Source organism: Felis catus, chromosome F2 (genome assembly GCF_018350175.1).
Source record: "Felis catus isolate Fca126 chromosome F2, F.catus_Fca126_mat1.0, whole genome shotgun sequence".
Taxonomy (NCBI): Eukaryota; Metazoa; Chordata; class Mammalia; order Carnivora; family Felidae; genus Felis; species Felis catus.
The window spans coordinates 80,645,789-80,662,932 of NC_058385.1; the positions used below are offsets into that span (position 1 = coordinate 80,645,789).

Sequence of the window (17,144 nt, forward strand, 5' to 3'; positions counted from 1 at the left end):
TGTTCTTTTATATTTTTTCTAGATTTTAAAAAAATTCTTTAAGTTTTTTGAGAGAGAAAGTACAAGTCAGGGAGGGGCAGAGACAGAGGGAGAGTGAATCCCAAGCAGGTTCCACTCTGTCGGCACAGAACCCGATGTGGGGCTCGAACCCACAAACTGTGAGATTATGACCTGAGTCCAAGTGAGATGCTTAACCGACTGAGCCCCCCAGGAGCCCCTCCTTTTGTTCTTTTAAAACGAAATATGTCATGAGCAAGGGTTTTTGTTTTTTTTTTTTTTTTTGACACTTTACAATCTTGATGGATTCATAAAAAAGCAGACAATTTGGATACGGATGATCAGACTTTATTTCTCTTACGTGACTTTTCCCTCACCGCGGAAGGAGAGCGTTGAGTGTCCTACATACGGAATACGGCCTGTGAGAGCCTCGATCCCATGTGTAGGCGGTTACTTTAGCTGGGGGAGGTCGTGGGTGTTCGTGCTCAGAGAGTCTGCCCGCCCTCCTTGGGCCTCCCCCTCAGGGTCCACGGCAGGTACCCGTGGCCGTGCCGTCTGCATAGGGAACGGGGCCCCAAGGGGGCGAGAACAGTGAGGGTCCCTCCGTGCAGAGAGAAGCCGTGCTGGAAGTAATGGACAGCTGGAGTAGCGGGCACACCCAAGCCCAGCCCTTCTGGGGGCCAGAACCCTCTTTCTACAGGACAGAGCTTGCACAGGATGCATCTCTGGTCATTTTGTGTTGTGTAATAGGGATAACCTAAAAAAAATTTTTTTAATGTTTATTTTTGAGAGAGACACAGAGCGTGAGCGGGGGAGGGGCAGAGAGCAAGAGGGAGACACAGAATCCGAATGAGTCTCCAGCCTCTGAGCTGTCAGCACAGAGCCGGATGTGGGGCTCGAACGCACAGACCTCGCGATCGTGACCTGAGCTGAAGTCGGACGCCTAAGCGACTGAGCCACCCAGGTGCCCCAGTAGTGACGACTTTTTCATGCATTTAAAAGCGTTTCCACGCTCAGACCACCTTCTCTTTCTCAGGGAGGTGAAGAATCACTTAAATTATGAGCACAGAGTGTTCAACAGCGAGGAGTTTCTCAAAAGCAGAGCTCCGGGGGACCAGCAGTTCTACAAGCAGGTAAGGAGCACGTGGGGCTTGGGGGCCTCTCTCCACTCAGAACATGTTTCAAAATACGCTTTCTCAAAAGCGTCTGTGAGTATTTTATTGATAGTTTTGACAGGAAGCTTGCTTTACCGTGGTTTCCCTGTGGCCATCTCTTACTTTCTTTTTTTTTTTTTTTTTAATTTTTTTTTAATGTTTATTTATTTTTGAGACAGAGACAGAGCATGAACAGGGGAGGGGCAGAGAGAGAGGGAGACACAGAATCTGAAATGGGCTCCAGGCTCTGAGCTGTCAGCACAGAGCCCAACGCGGGGCTTGAACTCACAGACCGTGAGATCATGACCTGAGCCGAAGTCGGACACCTAACCGACTGAGCCACCCAGGCGCCCCTACCATCTCTTACTTTCTTAATCCGCTTTTTGGAGTGCAGTTTACCTGTCGTGAAATGCACCCCGTGTAAGTGTAGAGAGAGGGTGATAAATCCCGACAGACGCGTGTGCCCGGACACCGCTTCCTCGGTCCGGATCGAGACCTCTCCGTCGCCCGACGGCTCCGATCCGAGGGGCTGCTGCAGCCGGGGTGGGGGGTGGGAGGCAGCACCGGGGTTTTCTGCCCACCTGTTAAGCTTTTGGGGGCGCCTCCATTCTTGCCTATTACGCAGCGTCGTATTTGGGGTTCGTTGTGGCCGGTGGCACAACTGGAGCTGACCTTGGTGTTCTCCACTTTCCAGGTGGGTGGGGGCGGCCTTCTCCCGGGGCTGGTGTCCCTCCCTCGCCAGGTGCTGGTGCCCCGGCCACGGAGGGGCCCACGCTCAGGCTGCTCCAGGCTCACAGGTCTCCCGTGGCCCTTCAGCTTCCGTGGTCCTCCTTTGCCTAATTCCATGTGCTTTGCCCTCCAGGGCGGGCCCCTGCACAGGCTTCCAGAACTCTGCAGAGCTGCCCCCCACTCCGGGCTCTGTAGGGATTCCCGGCTGCCTCAGCCCAGAGCCCCAGGCAGGAAGCGAGGCTGCCTCTCTCAGCGGCTCGCCGTCCAGCCTGTGGCGGGAGGGGACGCCCGAGCCTGGTTCCCGAGCCTCGGCTCTTCTTGTGACCGTGGCCCACACGGTAGCCGTTCACGTCGGCCGGCTGGCGGCCTCTGCCTCTCTCTGGGCCCTGCCCGCGCCCTCCGTGTCTGCTCTGAGGATTGCTGGACGCACTCGGTGCTCCCCCGTCCGCGGGGACCCCAGCTGTCAGTAGGCTCTGCACACCCTCCCCGGGGCACAGAGCCTGGCCTGAGGGGCCCACAGGACGCTGCCCACGCAAGGGGCGCCTGGGCAGTTCAGTCGGTGGAGCTTCTGACTCTTGATCTCAGTTCAGGTCCTGGTCCAGGATCGAGAGGTCGAGCCCCGCGTCGGGCTCCGCGGTGACAGCACGGAGCCTACTTGGGATTCTCGGTCTCTCTCTCTGTCTCTCTAAATAAATAAACTTTAAAAACAAATTAAAAGAAAAAAGATGGTGCCCGCATGAGACTCCTTCGCAAAAGGCGCCACAGAGGAGCACAGGGAGAAGCCAGGGACGCGTGTGGGGCCAGAGCAAAGCCGGGTCACAGCTGTGACAGGGCGCCCGGGCCCAGCGCTCTGCCATCGCGTCCTCGCTCTGTCGGCTCCCAGAGGGTGGCAGGAGTCCCCGTGAGCCACACTGCCACCTCCCATCCCTCCACACGCCCACTCCCTGCCGTCACTCTCCTGTGGGCTTTTTGCACGTGGGGTTTCCGGCACTTTCCCCACGGGCCTGAGCGCCTGCGGCCCTCCTATTGCTCGGCCGGGCTGGCAGTGGCCGATGGGCCTGAGCCTCATCACCTGCGGGCCGGTCACCCACAGCAGGGGGCAGGGTGGGGACAGGGACGGGCTGCTGGAGGGTCACCTTGTCCGGTGAGAGACCAGCAGCCGGGTGGTGGGAGCCACGGGCCGGCGCCAGACGGTGCACTTGCTGTGGGGGGCGGGGTGCGGGGGGCCCGGTCCCCAGAGACCTGGAATCGACGGCCAGAGGACGCTGGCTCTTGCTGTCGTGAGAGGAAGATGGTTGGGTTTTTGAACTTTTGGTGATTTTTCAAACATAAAGAGTGGCGATCCTTTCAGGCAGCCCTGTGGGGATCTGGACGGTGAGCCTTGCAGGTGGGCACAAGTGAAGAAAGCTACCCGCTCAGGAGCTTGTGTCCAGGGAGCCAGGGTGGGGGGGTGGGGAGGTGGGCAGGCTGCCCCAGCACGTCGGCGGCACAGCGGGGGCCGCGATCGCGGTGGTGACTGGCCCCCTGTGGTCTGTTTCAGGTTCTGGATACCTACATGTTTCACTCTTTCCTTAAAGCCCGGCTCAGCAGAAGGATGGACGCCTTCGCCCAGATGGACCTCAACACGCAGTCGGACGAGGACAGGTGCGGTCTCTGGTGTGGGTGCACGACTCTGGGGACCCGGATGCTCCAGCAGCGTGCAGTTACTTGGGTGGATGAACAATAAATTCGGCCGGAAAATCTCACACTTTAGAAACTTACGTAGGGCACATCCCCACGCACTTCTGTTTGGTGGGGGGGGGGGGGGGGGGTACGCCGAGCGCAGCTGATGCGCGTGTGCACCTCGGGGTCCGCGTCGCCGCCGCCCCACGCTGTTCCTGGCCCCCCACAGACACCGCGTGTGTTGTGTCTCTCTGGGGGTCCCGTCCGTCCCCCCGCCTCTCACTGCACTGGGGAGACTCAGACGCTGCCACCGCTTCCCACGTGCGTGCGGGAATAGCGGGCCGGGGCCGCGCTCGCGCTGCAGATGTGCAGGCGTGGAGACCCACTCTTTGGACGCGCTCGTGTCTGTAAGGCGTGGTTGCTTTTTCCAACCGCAGGTTAAGCGGGATGCTGCCGAGTCCCCGAAGACCGACCATCGAGAAGATGGCCTCCCGAAACTCATCGTCCCTGCACATCACTCACCGGCGCATGGTGGTCAGCATGCCCAACCTGCGGGACATCGCGGTGCCCGAGCTGCCCGCCCGGAACTCGTCGCTCCGGAAGATGGACTCCGAGGGCTCCAGGAGCAGCAGCACAGGTGGTGACCCGGCCTGCGCGCGGTCACGTGTCCCCCGTCCCTGGGGCCGACAGTGTGACCCGGCCCGTGTGGTGATGAGTCCCCCGTCCCCGGGGCCGATGTGGCAGGTCTGTGCACACAGCTGGAGCCTGTCCCTGTGGCAGGGGATGGGTTTTGTGGGTGGGTTTTTGTTTTTGTTTTTTTTTTTTTTTAGCAGTTTACTTGTTTGAAATATTTGTTTTGCAAACCGCACTCATTCTGGAAGATGGTTTCTTGCCTGTATTTTCCACTCCCCAGTTGCACTGCTATCATGGCGGTTCCACACGGTTGGGGGACTTCCACGTATGTGCTCGCCTGCGTGTCTGTGCGCGTACACGCGTGTGCGTGCAGAATACACGTTTACACATATGCACGCCTGACGGTCACGACTGTTGGGCCCCGGTGAGCGCCACGCCCCCTCCAGATCCGGGGGACACGAGGGACCCGGCGCCCCCACCCCCGTGGCGCGGGCGGGGCTCCTGGGAAAAGATGAACGCATAACATCGGGGCGCGTGCTGTCACGGCACGAAGGGAGCAGTGTCGGGGACGGGAAGGGGGGACGGGAAGGGGGGACGGGAGAGGGGGCCTGGGAGAGGGGGCCCGGGAGAGGGGGCCCGGAGAGGGGGCCCGGGTGCGGAAGCCACGTTCCAGCAGAGACGGGAGTGGCTGGCGAGGCCGGGCCGCCCCGGTGACATGTTCCGGGCGGAGGGACAGCAGGAGCCAGTCGGTGCCGAGAGAGGCCGCGGCTCCGTCTCTGAGGCAGGCCGTGCACGGCCCCCGGCGTCAGCTGGGCTTTCGGCGGGGTGTAAGCTGCCGTAGGCCACGTGTGCGAGCCCGTGTTTTACTCCGTGTAAGGAGGTGGCACGTACGCCTCGGTTCTTCGCGCTCAGGGCCGCTCTCCACGCGGTTCCGGGAGAGGCTGGGTGAGGCCAGGCACCGTGAGCCGCGGGGGCCCTGCCGGCCCCTCCCGATGCGTGTGCCGCACGCCCAGCTGGCGTCGGCGGGCGGGGGCGTGTGTTTAAGCGGAAAAGTCCTTAGTGACAGCGAAGCATTCCTGAGGTGCCTGCTGGTCTGAGTCCCCTCGCGGCGGCTTCCTGGCTGTGCGACCGCGGGCAGGGTACGTCACCCCTCTGGGCCCGTAGTTCCTCCTGCGGAAAACCCGGTGACGCTTCTCACCCCTGGCCGTGCTCCCTCCGCTGCGGGAAGGCGTTCCGGCCTCTGAACCTTCACCTGGAGCCCCCCTACCCTTCCTGGCTCCTCTCCGTCCTGCAGGCTTCGTGGCCGAGACCCCACCTCCCCAGGGTGAGCGGCCTCCCTGCGGGACTGGCCTTGCCGTGGCCCCGGTGCCACCTGTGAGGCCCTTAGGTGACCTCCGGTGAAGCAACTGGTGTGAGACACAGCTGGGTTAGGCCTGGCTCTGGCGTTTAGCAGCTGTGTACCTGGAACAAGGGGGGCCTCGGCTTACACGTCTGTAAGACGGGGGGCGAGGACGGTGGCCATCGCACAGAGTTGCCACCGAGGCAAAGGACACAGTCGCACGGGGCCTAGTGCTGCCTGGCTGTGCGTCTTGGCTCAGGTTGTCAGTCGGGCCCTCCGATAAAGACTGTCTACCAAAGCTTTGACTTAGCGCTGAAGTCTCAGCGGATGAAAGTGTTCCGTGTTCCCAGGGTGCCGTGGATGCAGAGTGGGAGCCCCTCGTTCGGCTCGGGGGTACGTGGAGCTTTCTGGAAGAGGCACGAGGGTTCTTGCTTTACATTGTACCCAACCAAGGCCCAGGAACGACCTGGACAGGATGGCGGGGACACGACTGTTTCGGGCTCTGCTGATGACCTGCTCCTTCTCTCTTCGCTCTAGTTCCGAGCGTGACCCCCAAGGCGACGTGTTCCTTCAAGGTCCCGGAGATCCACTTCCCGCTGGTGAGCCAGTGCGTTCAGGCCTACTACTCCGACTGCGTGGGCCTGCTGAGCAAGGCCATGAGCCTGCTGGCCCCCGACAACTCCGTGCTGCTGGCCAGGTACTTCTATCTCCGGGGGGCCGTCCACCTGATGCAGGGGCAGCTGCTGGACGCCCTCTTGGATTTCCAGAGTCTGTACAAGACAGACATAAGGATCTTCCCGGCCGATCTCGTCCGGAGGACGGTGGAGTCCATGTCGGGCCCCGAGCGCGCCCAGGCCGAGCGGGTGCCCGAGCTGCGACGCCTCATCAGCGAGGTCGTGGACAAGCCCGGGGAGGCCCCCAAGCCGGACGACCGCGTGAAAAACTTCGAGCTGCCGAAGAAGCACATGCAGCTGGACGACTTCGTGAAGAGGGTCCAGGAGTCGGGCATCGTGAAGGACACCAACATCATAAACCGATTGTTCGAGGCGTTGACTGTAGGTAAGAGGACGGCCGTGGCCTGGATTTAAACACGCCAGGACGGTCCGCTCACAGTGCTGTGACCCCGTGGGGTGAGGCCTCTTCCCCATCTGGGCACCTACAGGACCAGGAGGGGCTGGCCTGTCCCTGATCTTTGGGGGTAGGGCAGTGTGACTGGAGAGCCGGCCGCCCCCGCAGGGTCCCCCCCGTCCCGGGGAACCGCTCACCGTGTGCGATTCTGCCGTCAGTGGGAACCCTGCACGCACGCCCGGTGATGCAGACGGCGTGGCATCGTCCCCCCTTCCGGGAGCGCTGCCTTGTCCACGCTGACCGCAGCTGTCCGTTCTGTCTTTCCCTCCTTAGAGGGACCTGTCCCCAGCCGGATCCTTCCTGTCTGACCACGTTCTTGCGTGTTTACTGGGAACACGCGTGTCTGAAAGCGGGACCTGGGCTTTGTGTGGTTTTCAAGGACGGGTGACTTGTGTCCTGCTGTGTCGGTCTGCAGTCACTCTGCTCCTCCACAGCGTGTTTCCAGAACTTTCCAGAACTTTCCCGTGTTGGCGTGCGCGTGTTACTTGAGCGCCCGGCGGCCGTGTCGCAGGAATAGAGCGCGGGGCCCTTGTCTGTCTGGCCGTCGGGCGGCGTCCAGTCGTTTTACTTTTCCAAATACGGACATGGTGAGCGTCACCGTGCCTGGTTCCTGATGTGGCTGTGGACGGGTCTCCCCAGGGTGTGTGGAGAAGCCCGGGCCGCACCCCCCGAGACCCCCACCGCCCACCTCCCGGGCAGCACCGGGGTCAGACTCAGATGTTCTGCCGGCTGGAGGAGCGTTCGCTAGGGAGCCATCCCGGTGCCTTCTTTCTCCATGTCTGTTTCCGTACCAGGCGCTCCTTGTTCCCTCACGGTGTGGGAGCACCTCGGGCCCCCGCCCCCCACACAGGCCCGGCAGCTTCTTCTCCTAGTCTCGTGGGGGGGCCTCCGCGGGCAGGCACGTTAGAGCCATCTCGCTGGGCACACGGGAGACACCTGCGGAGTGACCGCGCCAGGGGTGGGGGGCCGTGAGCCGTGACCGGGGGAGACAGGTCCTCGCGGAGAGCCCTGGGCAGCAGTGCTCGGGGGCCCCCGTGACTCAGCGCCTCCCCAGGGACACCCTGCCCCTTCCCTTTGTGGGGCCTTCACGAGAATGCCAGGGCCAGCCCGGTCAGCTGCCAGGCCTGAACACAGGGGCGCGCGGCCACTGGGGGCTCTTTCTCTCGGGGAGCGAGGCGTCCAGAGCGCCCGGCAGCTCCTCGACGTCACCGTGCAGCACCTGCACGTGGCCTTGTTGCTTCACGGCACGTGACAGCGATGGCCTGGGCAGCACTGTTCTCCTGGCGGGAGGAAGAGGGTCCATCTCCCCAGCTGTCACCGCCTCTGGCCAGCAGCGTGTCCCTGCGAGTAGCCGCCTGGGAAGCATGGTTTTGTGGCTGGACGCGTGGACAGTGTCCAGTGTTCCCAGACTTATGCTGCAGGGATATGGAGGACGGCTGGAGGGGCATCAGCAGACGTGGGCCACGCCGATGGAGGGTGTCGGTGGCCCTGTTGTCACCTTGGTTTTATTCACGTGGCAAAACAGCCCATTTAACCGTCCTGGTTCTGGGATGTGTGAGGGACTGTGGGGCAGCACCAAGCGTGTGTTTTTGCTTAACGACCCATGCGTTAGAAAAGCTTATTGGGGGGGCGCCTGGGTGGCGCAGTCGGTTAAGCGTCCGACTTCAGCCAGGTCACGATCTCGCGGTCTGGGAGTTCGAGCCCCGTGTCAGGCTCTGGGCTGATGGCTCAGAGCCTGGAGCCTGTTTCCGATTCTGTGTCTCCCTCTCTCTCTGTCCCTCTCCCGTTCATGCTCTGTCTCTGTCTGTCTCAAAAATAAATAAACGTTAAAAAATAAATAAATAGGGGCGCCTGGGTGGCGCAGTCGGTTAAGCGTCCGGCTTCAGCCAGGTCACGATCTCGCGGTCCGTGAGTTCGAGCCCCGCGTCGGGCTCTGGGCTGATGGCTCAGAGCCTGGAGTCTGTTTCCGATTCTGTGTCTCCCTCTCTCTCTGCCCCTCCCCCATTCATGCTCTGTCTCTCTCTGTCCCAAAAATAAATAAACGTTGAAAAAAAAAATTAAAAAAAAAAAAAAAAAAAGAAAAGCTTATTGGGGCACCTGGGTGGCTCAGTCGGTTGAGCATCTGACTTCGGCTCAGGTCATGATCTGGCAGTCTGTGAGTTCGAGCCCCGTGTCGGGCTCTGTGCTGACAGCTCGGAGCCTGGAGCCTGCTTCGGATTCTGTGTCTCCTTCTCTCTCTGCCCCTCCCCCGCTCATGCTCTGTCTCTCTCTCTCTCTGTCAAAAATAAATAAACGTTAGGGGCGCATGGGTGGCTCAGTCGGTTAAGCGTCCAACTTCAGCCAGGTCACGATCTCGCGGTCCATGAGTTCGAGCCCCGTGTCAGGCTCTGGGCTGATGGCTCAGAGCCTGGAGCCTGCTTCCAATTCTGTGTCTCCCTCTCTCTCTCTGTCCCTCTCCCGTTCATGCTCTGTCTCTCTCTGTCTCAAAAATAAATAAACGTTAAAAAATAAATAAATAGGAGCGCCTGGGTGGCGCAGTCGGTTAAGCGTCCGGCTTCAGCCAGGTCACGATCTCGCGGTCCGTGAGTTCGAGCCCCGCGTCGGGCTCTGGGCTGATGGCTCAGAGCCTGGAGCCTGTTTCCGATTCTGTGTCTCCCTCTCTCTCTGCCCCTCCCCCATTCATGCTCTGTCTCTCTCTGTCCCAAAAATAATTAAAAAAAAAGTTGAAAAAAAAATTAAAATAAATAAATAAATAAATAAATAAATAAATAACTAAATAAACATTAAAAAAAAAAAAGAAAACTTTATTAAGTCCGAGCTGGATGTTGCTGTCTTGGAATGAACTCGTGCAGTGTAACGATACATCTGAGACTTTATTTAGGTTATTGTCACTATTTTATCGTTTGACTTTAGTAGACGTTTCCAGTGTGGTGGAAGACTGCAAGACCAGTAACTTCCACACCGCAGCAGCTTCTCCTGAGGGGCCCGGGGCAGGGAGGCTGATGTGTGCCGCCTTCAGCTCGGCTGTGCGGGAGCTTGGGCTCCGGCGACCGCCTCCACCGGGAGATGCGTGTGGGTGAGGGCACAGGAGTGAGCAGTAGGCACTTCTGTGTGGAACTGGGGAGAGAGAGAGAACGCGTGATCTGTTGCGTGGGCGTGTGCAGTAGCCACGGGAGCTCGTGGCGGCCGGGGTGTGCACGGTGGGTGTGCGTGGAGTTCACAGATGTGCGCGGCAGCCAGGGTGTGAGCGTCCAGTGGTGCCACGGCCCCGGAGGGCGTGGTGTCCAAGGCCAGTTGGAGCCGCCCGGGCTCTCCGCCCTCCGGCGGTCGGGGTTCCGGAGTCTGTCGTGGAGCCCTGGTGCCGCGTCTGTCCGCGAGAGGAAGCCGTTCTGGGTTCTGGTGACGCGCACTTTGCGCCGTGTGGCCCAGCGACTCGGCTGGGGCCTGGACAGCAGGAGGATGTGTCCTGAGTGATGGAAGGAAGAGGGCCCTTGGCCCCAGGCTCCCGAGCTTCGGGAGTCTTTCGTAAAGTACTGGTTCCTTGCTCAGCTGCTTGCACTCAACGTTTTCTGACGTGCAGTGAGAACAGCAAATGCGTCTGATGACGGTGCTCAGAAGCAGCGGCAGTGTAGACCCATGTGTCCCAGAGGCGGCCGCACTGAGCCTGCAGCGGAAGCAGGACCGTGGGCAGTTTTGCGCGGTCGGCAGCCACGGCCCGGGCAGAGACCTCCAGCCCCCGGCCGCCTGGGGACACGTGGGTACCTTGTGGTTCGTTTGCTTCAGTGATGTCTTTTTTGAAAATTACACGAGCACGTACAGATCCCTGCTGTCTTCTTGTCTGGATCCAGTGGCTATAAGATTTTGAACACATACGTGAGTGGTACCGACCCTCGTGGGCCGATCGGAAGATAGCGATGAGCAAAGGGAAGAACAGTCAGCCCGGGCAGAGCCCTGCCTCCCGGCGGCATTGGTCTCCTGAATATTCCGGCGCCCGCACCTCGCGGAGGTGTGAGGGTCTGACGTTCCGGGTCTCGGTTCCGGTGACGTCAGCAGTTCCCACTGTGTGCCGGGGCCTGGACCGCCCCTCCCCCGCCCCGTCCACCGTGATCTCAGATTCCCCGGGGACCGTCACCCTGACGCTGTTACGGAGCCGGAGAGGGACGTGGTTGTGCGGGGGCTCTCGCGCTTGCCCACGTATTTTGTCCACTTCAGATTGGGCCCCCGGCGGGGCTGGCCAGGGAGGACACGTTCCCTTTGCTCCCGAGTGGGGCATCGGCAGGAGGCACGGCGGCCAACACACAAGGCCGGGTGGCGTCGGCCTGGCCACGGGTCTGCCAGCGAGGGCTCTCCTCCCATGCCTCAGTTTCCCGATTTGTGAACGGCCTGAGACCAGTGCCTGCCTCCCGAGGTGGCCGGAAGGATAAAACGGGAGGTGGGACACGGCAAGTGCCGTTAAGTGCGGCCCTGCCGTGGGGGGATGGGCGTGCGGCCCGGCAGCTGCCCGGCCAAATGACTGCCTTCTCGGGGACGGGAGCGCGTGAGACGTTTCAGCCGGGTCTTGAAGCACGCGTAGGAGTTTTCTGTTCCGAGCACCCTGGAGCAGTGTGTGCAGACAGGGCCCGTTTGGGGAAATAGGCGGGTATGACTGGAACGTGGGGGCGGGAAGGGGAGGAGGGGCCCAAGCCCGGAGGAGCTTGGGGCCTGGCGTAGGCGAGGAACGCCGGAGTGTTTGAACAAGAGACACGGAGCTGCTCCTCGCGCCGTAGGGCGTGCTGGGCACCCAGGGAAGCAGGCCGCGAGGCCGGGGGCAGCTCTGGAGGCAGGGCCAGTGGCAGCTCGTACCTCTGCAGGGCGCGAGGGCAGAGGGGAACGTGCAGGTCCAGGATGCGGCGACGGGGCCGAACCCAGCGGGGCAGGAACAGCCCCAGGAACACCTCAGGATGAGAACGGACCCGGCCTCTTAGCAGCCGGGGTGGAGTGGGGGTGGGGGGCCCCATTTCCACCCTGCAGAGAAGCACGCACCCTCCTTTGACAGCTTAGAGTCACAGCACCAGCCCCTGGAGCTGGGCTCCAGACTCTGGTCTCTCTCTGCCTCCGGAGCCCGCGAACGGTGGACGTTTAGAAAGGTTACTAGGTCACTTGAGTTCATCTTGGTTACGAATCATCAAATGTATTTGTTCACGTGACTGAGATGGGGCTGGCTTCAGGCCAGGCTCGATCCTGTGGTTTGGGCGCATCACCAGGGACCCGGTCTCTTTGTGCTCGTTTCGTCTGAGGACCGGCTCCCCGCAGGCCCCGGGATAGCTGCCGCCAGTTCTAGTGGTGACCCAGGGCTTTGCCACCCGAAGAAGGGCGTCCCGAGAGTTGCTGTGACCACCTGGCAGGCCCCATCCCTGGGCTGGGGGGCTGGAGAGGGCGATGGGCCGCCTTAGCAAGGGCGCTGGGGCTCGGAGACCTGCGTGCTGGCGCCACCTGCTGCCCGGTGTGGGTAGTGCACGGCTTCTTAAGGGGAAGTCAAAGTCCTGGCCGCACTCGCCTTCGTGGAGTGGCCCTGAGATCTCTTTTCTTTACCAAAGGACACCAGAAACAGATTGACCCAGAAACATTCAAAGATTTCTACAACTGCTGGAAGGAGGCCGAGGCGGAGGCCCAGGAGGTCAGTCTGCCTTCGTCGGTGATGGAACACCTGGATAAGAACGAGTGTGTCTATAAGCTGTCGAGCTCGGTCAAGACAAATCGCGGCGTGGGCAAGATCGCCATGACCCAGAAGCGCCTGTTCCTCCTAACCGAAGGAAGGCCGGGCTACGTGGAGATCTCCACCTTCAGGGACATAGAGGTGAGAGCGCGGCCCGCCAGCCCCTGCTGTTTGCTAGCTGTGAGAGCTCCTCGGTCGTAAAGGTGGTCGCCTCCCCAACGGGGGACGCTCAGTGGCGCTCATCTGACGTCTCACGTGTATTTTCGAGAGGCTCGTGACACGTGTTGATCCCGCTCCCGAACCGTCCCGCGCCAGGAGAGGCAGCCGTGGTGGGTGCTGGCCGTGGGCCCCGCCTCTGTCTGTCCTCCAGCCGCCACCTGCCTCCCGGAATGGCAGGGAATGAGAAGCTCGTAAGAAGGCAGAACGGACCACGTGTGAACCTGCCGACGAGTCCCTTCGTGTGCACGTGTAATGTGCTGACAGGTCACGCCTGTGGCTCGCGAGCTCTCAGACGCCAGCCTCCGGTCACCTCAGGACCTCCCCGCTCCGCTCCTGCCCTGTCCCAGCTCTCCCCCCCTCCCCGCCCCCAGGCCGACCTTCAGCCGGCAGGTGCCCTCGGCCCTGAGCGCAGGGACAGGACAGCAGGACCTTCCGGCCGCTGCTCTGTAATGTCCGCTCCGCCGGCTCCCCTCCTTGACCCCAGCCTTCCTGGGAGGGGACATCTCACTGACCAGCCTCTTCTTTTTTCTGCCTCCTTAGGAAGTCAGAAGTACCACAGTAGCCTTTCTGCTTCTGCGAATACCCACTTTGAAGATTAAGACGGCATCCAAGAAAGAAGTCTTTGAAGCTAATCTTAAGACGGAGTGTGACGTGTGGCACTTGATGGTGAAGGAGATGTGGGCTGGGAAGAAGCTGGCCGATGACCACAAGGTCCGGGGATGGGCTGCCTGCTCCGCGCACGGCCGCGTTAAGGCCCAGGGGCTCAGGCGCGGTCCCGGGAGCACCGGTTGGGTCGGATGCTGTGGTTCGTGTGACCCGGCGACTGGCCAGTGTGGAGGGGCCGCCGTGGAGGGGCCGGGGCTAGACGTAGGTCCGAGTCGGGTCTTCCGGGCCCGCCTTGCTCCTGACGACCCCCCCCCACCCCGGCCACTTCTCAGGACTAGGGTCTTGGCAGGGGGCACGTGGAACCCCCCCACCCCCCTCCCCAACCCCCGCAGACTTAGCTTTACAGCCCAGGGAGTTTTGTGTTTTCACTTACTTTGGGCCAGATTGGTAGCTTTGCTCACACCGAGGTAGGACTTCAGGGTCACGAAGCACAGCACAGACAGAGGCACAGACGGAGGACACACGGGGACAAGAGGTCTGTGCTGTGTAGATGGCAGGAAAGGACAGGAGAACCACAACGCAGCGGGCAGAGACGAACGGGGCAGTGGAGGGGCCGCAGGGGGCGGCACAGCCCACGATCGTCACGGGGACTGCGGGCGCCCCCCCTAGAGCAGACCGTCCATGAGGGGGGCGCTGCCCTCTGTGAGAGAAGCTCCCAGGCACGCGGGGTGGGGGGCCGAGACCGTGAACGCGGAGGGAGTCTTTCCGTCTGCGGCAGGAAGGAGGGCCGGGTCCGTTCCGAGGTTGTAACGCTCTGACTTTCGGACCAGCCGTCTGATTTTATGCCCACCGGTCTATTTGGCACAGGCCAGTACACACTGGAGCCCGTGGCCATGGCTGTCCCTGCGAGGAGGGTTCACGGGCGTGCGTCCACACCCGCTCGTTTCCGACAGCCCGTGGCTGCTTTCCAGATGCAGCACCGAGCCAAGTGGTTGTGACGGAGGCTGGAAGGCCCACAGCGGCCGGGCCCTTCGCGGCAGGCGATTGCCGGCCCCCGGGGTAAACGGGCAGTGTCTGTCGCACCCGAGAGGCAGAAAGGGGTGTGACATCAGACCCGAATCCGAACTGTTCCCGTCGCCTTGAAACAGCAACGCGTCTTCAGAAGTGTCGTCTTGCGTCACGTCGCAAAGTCAGTGATTTCCGTGACCGTTGACGTGAGCGTGTTTCTCTGCAGGACCCTCAGTACATCCAGCAGGCGCTGACCCACGTCTTGCTGATGGACGCCGTTGTTGGCACGCTGCAGTCGCCTGGTGCCATTTACGCTGCCTCCAAGTTATCTTACTTCGATAAGATGAGGAACGAGAGTAAGACCAGCGCGCGTCCGGCGGGGTCCTGGGGTCCTGAACGTGCCTTGAGTAGTCTTACCTGCTTGACATTAGGGCCGATCCCTAATTTCTCACCCTGTCCTCTCATGCAACTTGTGGTTTACTTCTGAGCATCACACATTCTCCTGCTTTCCCGCTGTCGCTTAACAGCTCACCCGGGAGCTCCTTGCCTAGCGGGACCCACGGAGGCGCTTCCCAGTTTGCTCCCTGAGCGGGGTTCCACTGGAGACCGGGTGGGGATTGCCACGGTTCTTAGTTGCACCGGCCGGGTGAGTGGGGTGGAGCGGAGCAGGAGGCCCTCGAGTGGCTCCTGGGGCTGGCGGAATCCTCTGTGGTCGGGGACACGCCCCCGGGGAGCCGTAGGCACCCCAGCGCGTGGTCCCTTTTGCTGACCGGTGCCCGGAGGCCCCTAGGAGTACAGATCTGCTCCCCCAAGTCCCCCTGATTTGGTGAGTTTCTCCAGGTAGGAAGTCTCTGATCACCTGTATGTAGGTGTGAATCTGGCTCTCACTTTCTGGAAGCCATTCAGGGTGTGGTGGTGGACTGTTTTTGGGGGGTCACGGGTGGGGAGTAGATTTTTCAAGTCTAGGAAACAGCTGGTGGGTAAGAATAACTGTCGTTTGAGTTACTTCTGTTTCGTTTCAACTTTTAAATGACCTAGAACGGTCTCGTGATTCGTATAAAGGAGAGACTGTAATTGACCACTTTACTACATGCATAGTTGCCGCGGGCCAAGTCAGCCACAGCATAGAATTCATGAAAACAGATGAACAAAGTAGGGATGTTTTTAAATGATCTCTAGTCCCGTTTGTGTGCAGTTTTTGTTTTTGTTTTTAAGTTTACGATGAGAGAGACAGAGAGTGAGCAGGGGAGAGGCAGACAGAGAGGGAGAGAGAATCCCGAGCAGGTTCCGTGCCGTCAGCACAGAGCCCAACGCGAGGCTCGAACTCACGAGCCGTGAGATCGTGACCGGAGCCAAAGTCAGACACTCGACCAGCTGAGCCCCCCAGGCGCCCCTGCACCTTATGTACCTCACTCACTTGAAGCGCACGTCTCTGGTTTCACGGTATTCACGGTCCAGCTCCGGCACAGTGAATTTTAGAACATCTTCGGCACCCCAAAAGGAAGCCCCGTAACATTTAGCAGCCACCAGCCCCTGGGCCACCACTGACGTGCTTCTGTCTGGATTCGCCTGTCCCGGGCACGTCACGTACACGTGTCCTTTCCCGAGTGGCTTCTCTCATTTACCGCAGCGTCTTCAGAGGGATCCACGTAGCGGGTGCCAGTATTTCCCTCCCTTTTGTGGCTGAATAATATTCCACTGTGTGGATGGACCGCTGTGTTCATTTGTGATCAAGCTGACTGGGTTTTCTGACCATCGGGCTCTTACAAATGCTGCCGTCATGAACATTCACCTACAGATTTTGTTTGCATGTGTGGTCCCATCCCCTGGGTACAAGCTGGAGACTCCGGATTTCTTCTTCGTTTTTTAAAAATTTGTTTATCATGAGAGAGAGAGGCAGAACCTGAGCAGAGGAGGGGTGGAAAGAGGGGGAGAGAGGGTCCCAAGCAGGCTCCACGCTGTCAGCACAGAGCCTGACGTGGGGCTCAGTCTCAGAACTGTGAGATTGCGGCCTGAGCTGAAATCGAGAGTCCGACACTGAACCGACTGAGCCACCCGGGCGTCCCGACACTGCTTTTTAAATGTTGCAAAACCGGGAAAAACAAATCTCACTTTGGCACCTTTTATTCTGCCATGTCCATCACTGTGAGATCTCTGATGCTTCCTGGTTCCAGAAACCAATCTCCATGTCCCAGAACCCCCACCCCCCACCCTGCTTTCCCCCTCCTCCATCCCGGAAACAACCCAACCCCCGCCCCGTGTCCCAGGACATCCCCCTCTCCCCACCGTGTCCGGAAATTCCCCCCTCCTCCCCCCTCCTGTGTCCCGGAAACCCCCCTCTCCTCCCCTGCTTGTCCCCGAAAGTCCCCCCTTCTCCCCAATCCTCCCATGTCCCGGAAACAACTCCCCTGTGTCCCCGGAACCCCCCGTCATGTCCCAGAAACTCCTCCCCTCCCTCCCCTCCTGTGTCCCAGAACCCCCCTCCTCCCTCTCCCCCTCCCCTCGTGTCCCGGCCCCCACCCCCTCAGTGACCCGGACCCCCTTTCCCGGGAGCAGTCGGGGTGCTCTGGTCCCCACAAGAGCCGCAGGAGTGACTGGAAGCAGATGTGGTCGCTCGTCGCGGTTTTTCATTGGGAACAGAATCGAACCCTACGCTTCAGGTGTTTATGTCACTCCAGCCTCATGCCGAGTCTTCGTCAAGAGTTTCCGCAAAAGCCTCTGACTCCTTTACAGACGGTGGCACGCCGTCGCCACGGGGGCACCCAGCACGTGCCAGCTCGCTCGGCACCAGCCCGTCCCCCGTGACCGGGTTGTCCGGGCTCAGGGTCCCTTGTGCAAAGCTCGATGAGGCGCAGGCAGCCATCCCGGGCTCCAGTTAAGAGCCTGCGGTCCCCTCACGACGGAGGGTCTAGGAATTAGACGTCACGACGCCCTGCACCCCACCCCTGGGAGGGGGCACTACCGGCATCTCCCG

At 60.8% G+C, this 17,144-nt stretch overlaps 1 protein-coding gene across 6 annotated transcripts in view; it reads left to right on the forward strand.

The window, feature by feature from the left end:
* The window catches only part of DENND3 (DENN domain containing 3), a 52,282-nt gene that overhangs the window by 20,796 nt on the left and 14,342 nt on the right, over positions 1-17,144 (forward strand). For 5 of the 6 annotated variants that reach the window (XM_045049533.1, XM_023248691.2, XM_023248692.2 and 2 more), the window contains exons 10-16: positions 1,034-1,130; positions 3,421-3,524; positions 3,980-4,179; positions 6,052-6,573; positions 12,219-12,478; positions 13,097-13,267; positions 14,397-14,526. In XM_045049533.1, coding sequence (XP_044905468.1) covers positions 1,034-1,130; positions 3,421-3,524; positions 3,980-4,179; positions 6,052-6,573; positions 12,219-12,478; positions 13,097-13,267; positions 14,397-14,526 — 1,484 coding nt within the window. The remainder of the gene's footprint in view (positions 1-1,033; positions 1,131-3,420; positions 3,525-3,979; positions 4,180-6,051; positions 6,574-12,218; positions 12,479-13,096; positions 13,268-14,396; positions 14,527-17,144) is intronic. The other variant, XM_023248693.2, reaches the window with a different exon arrangement.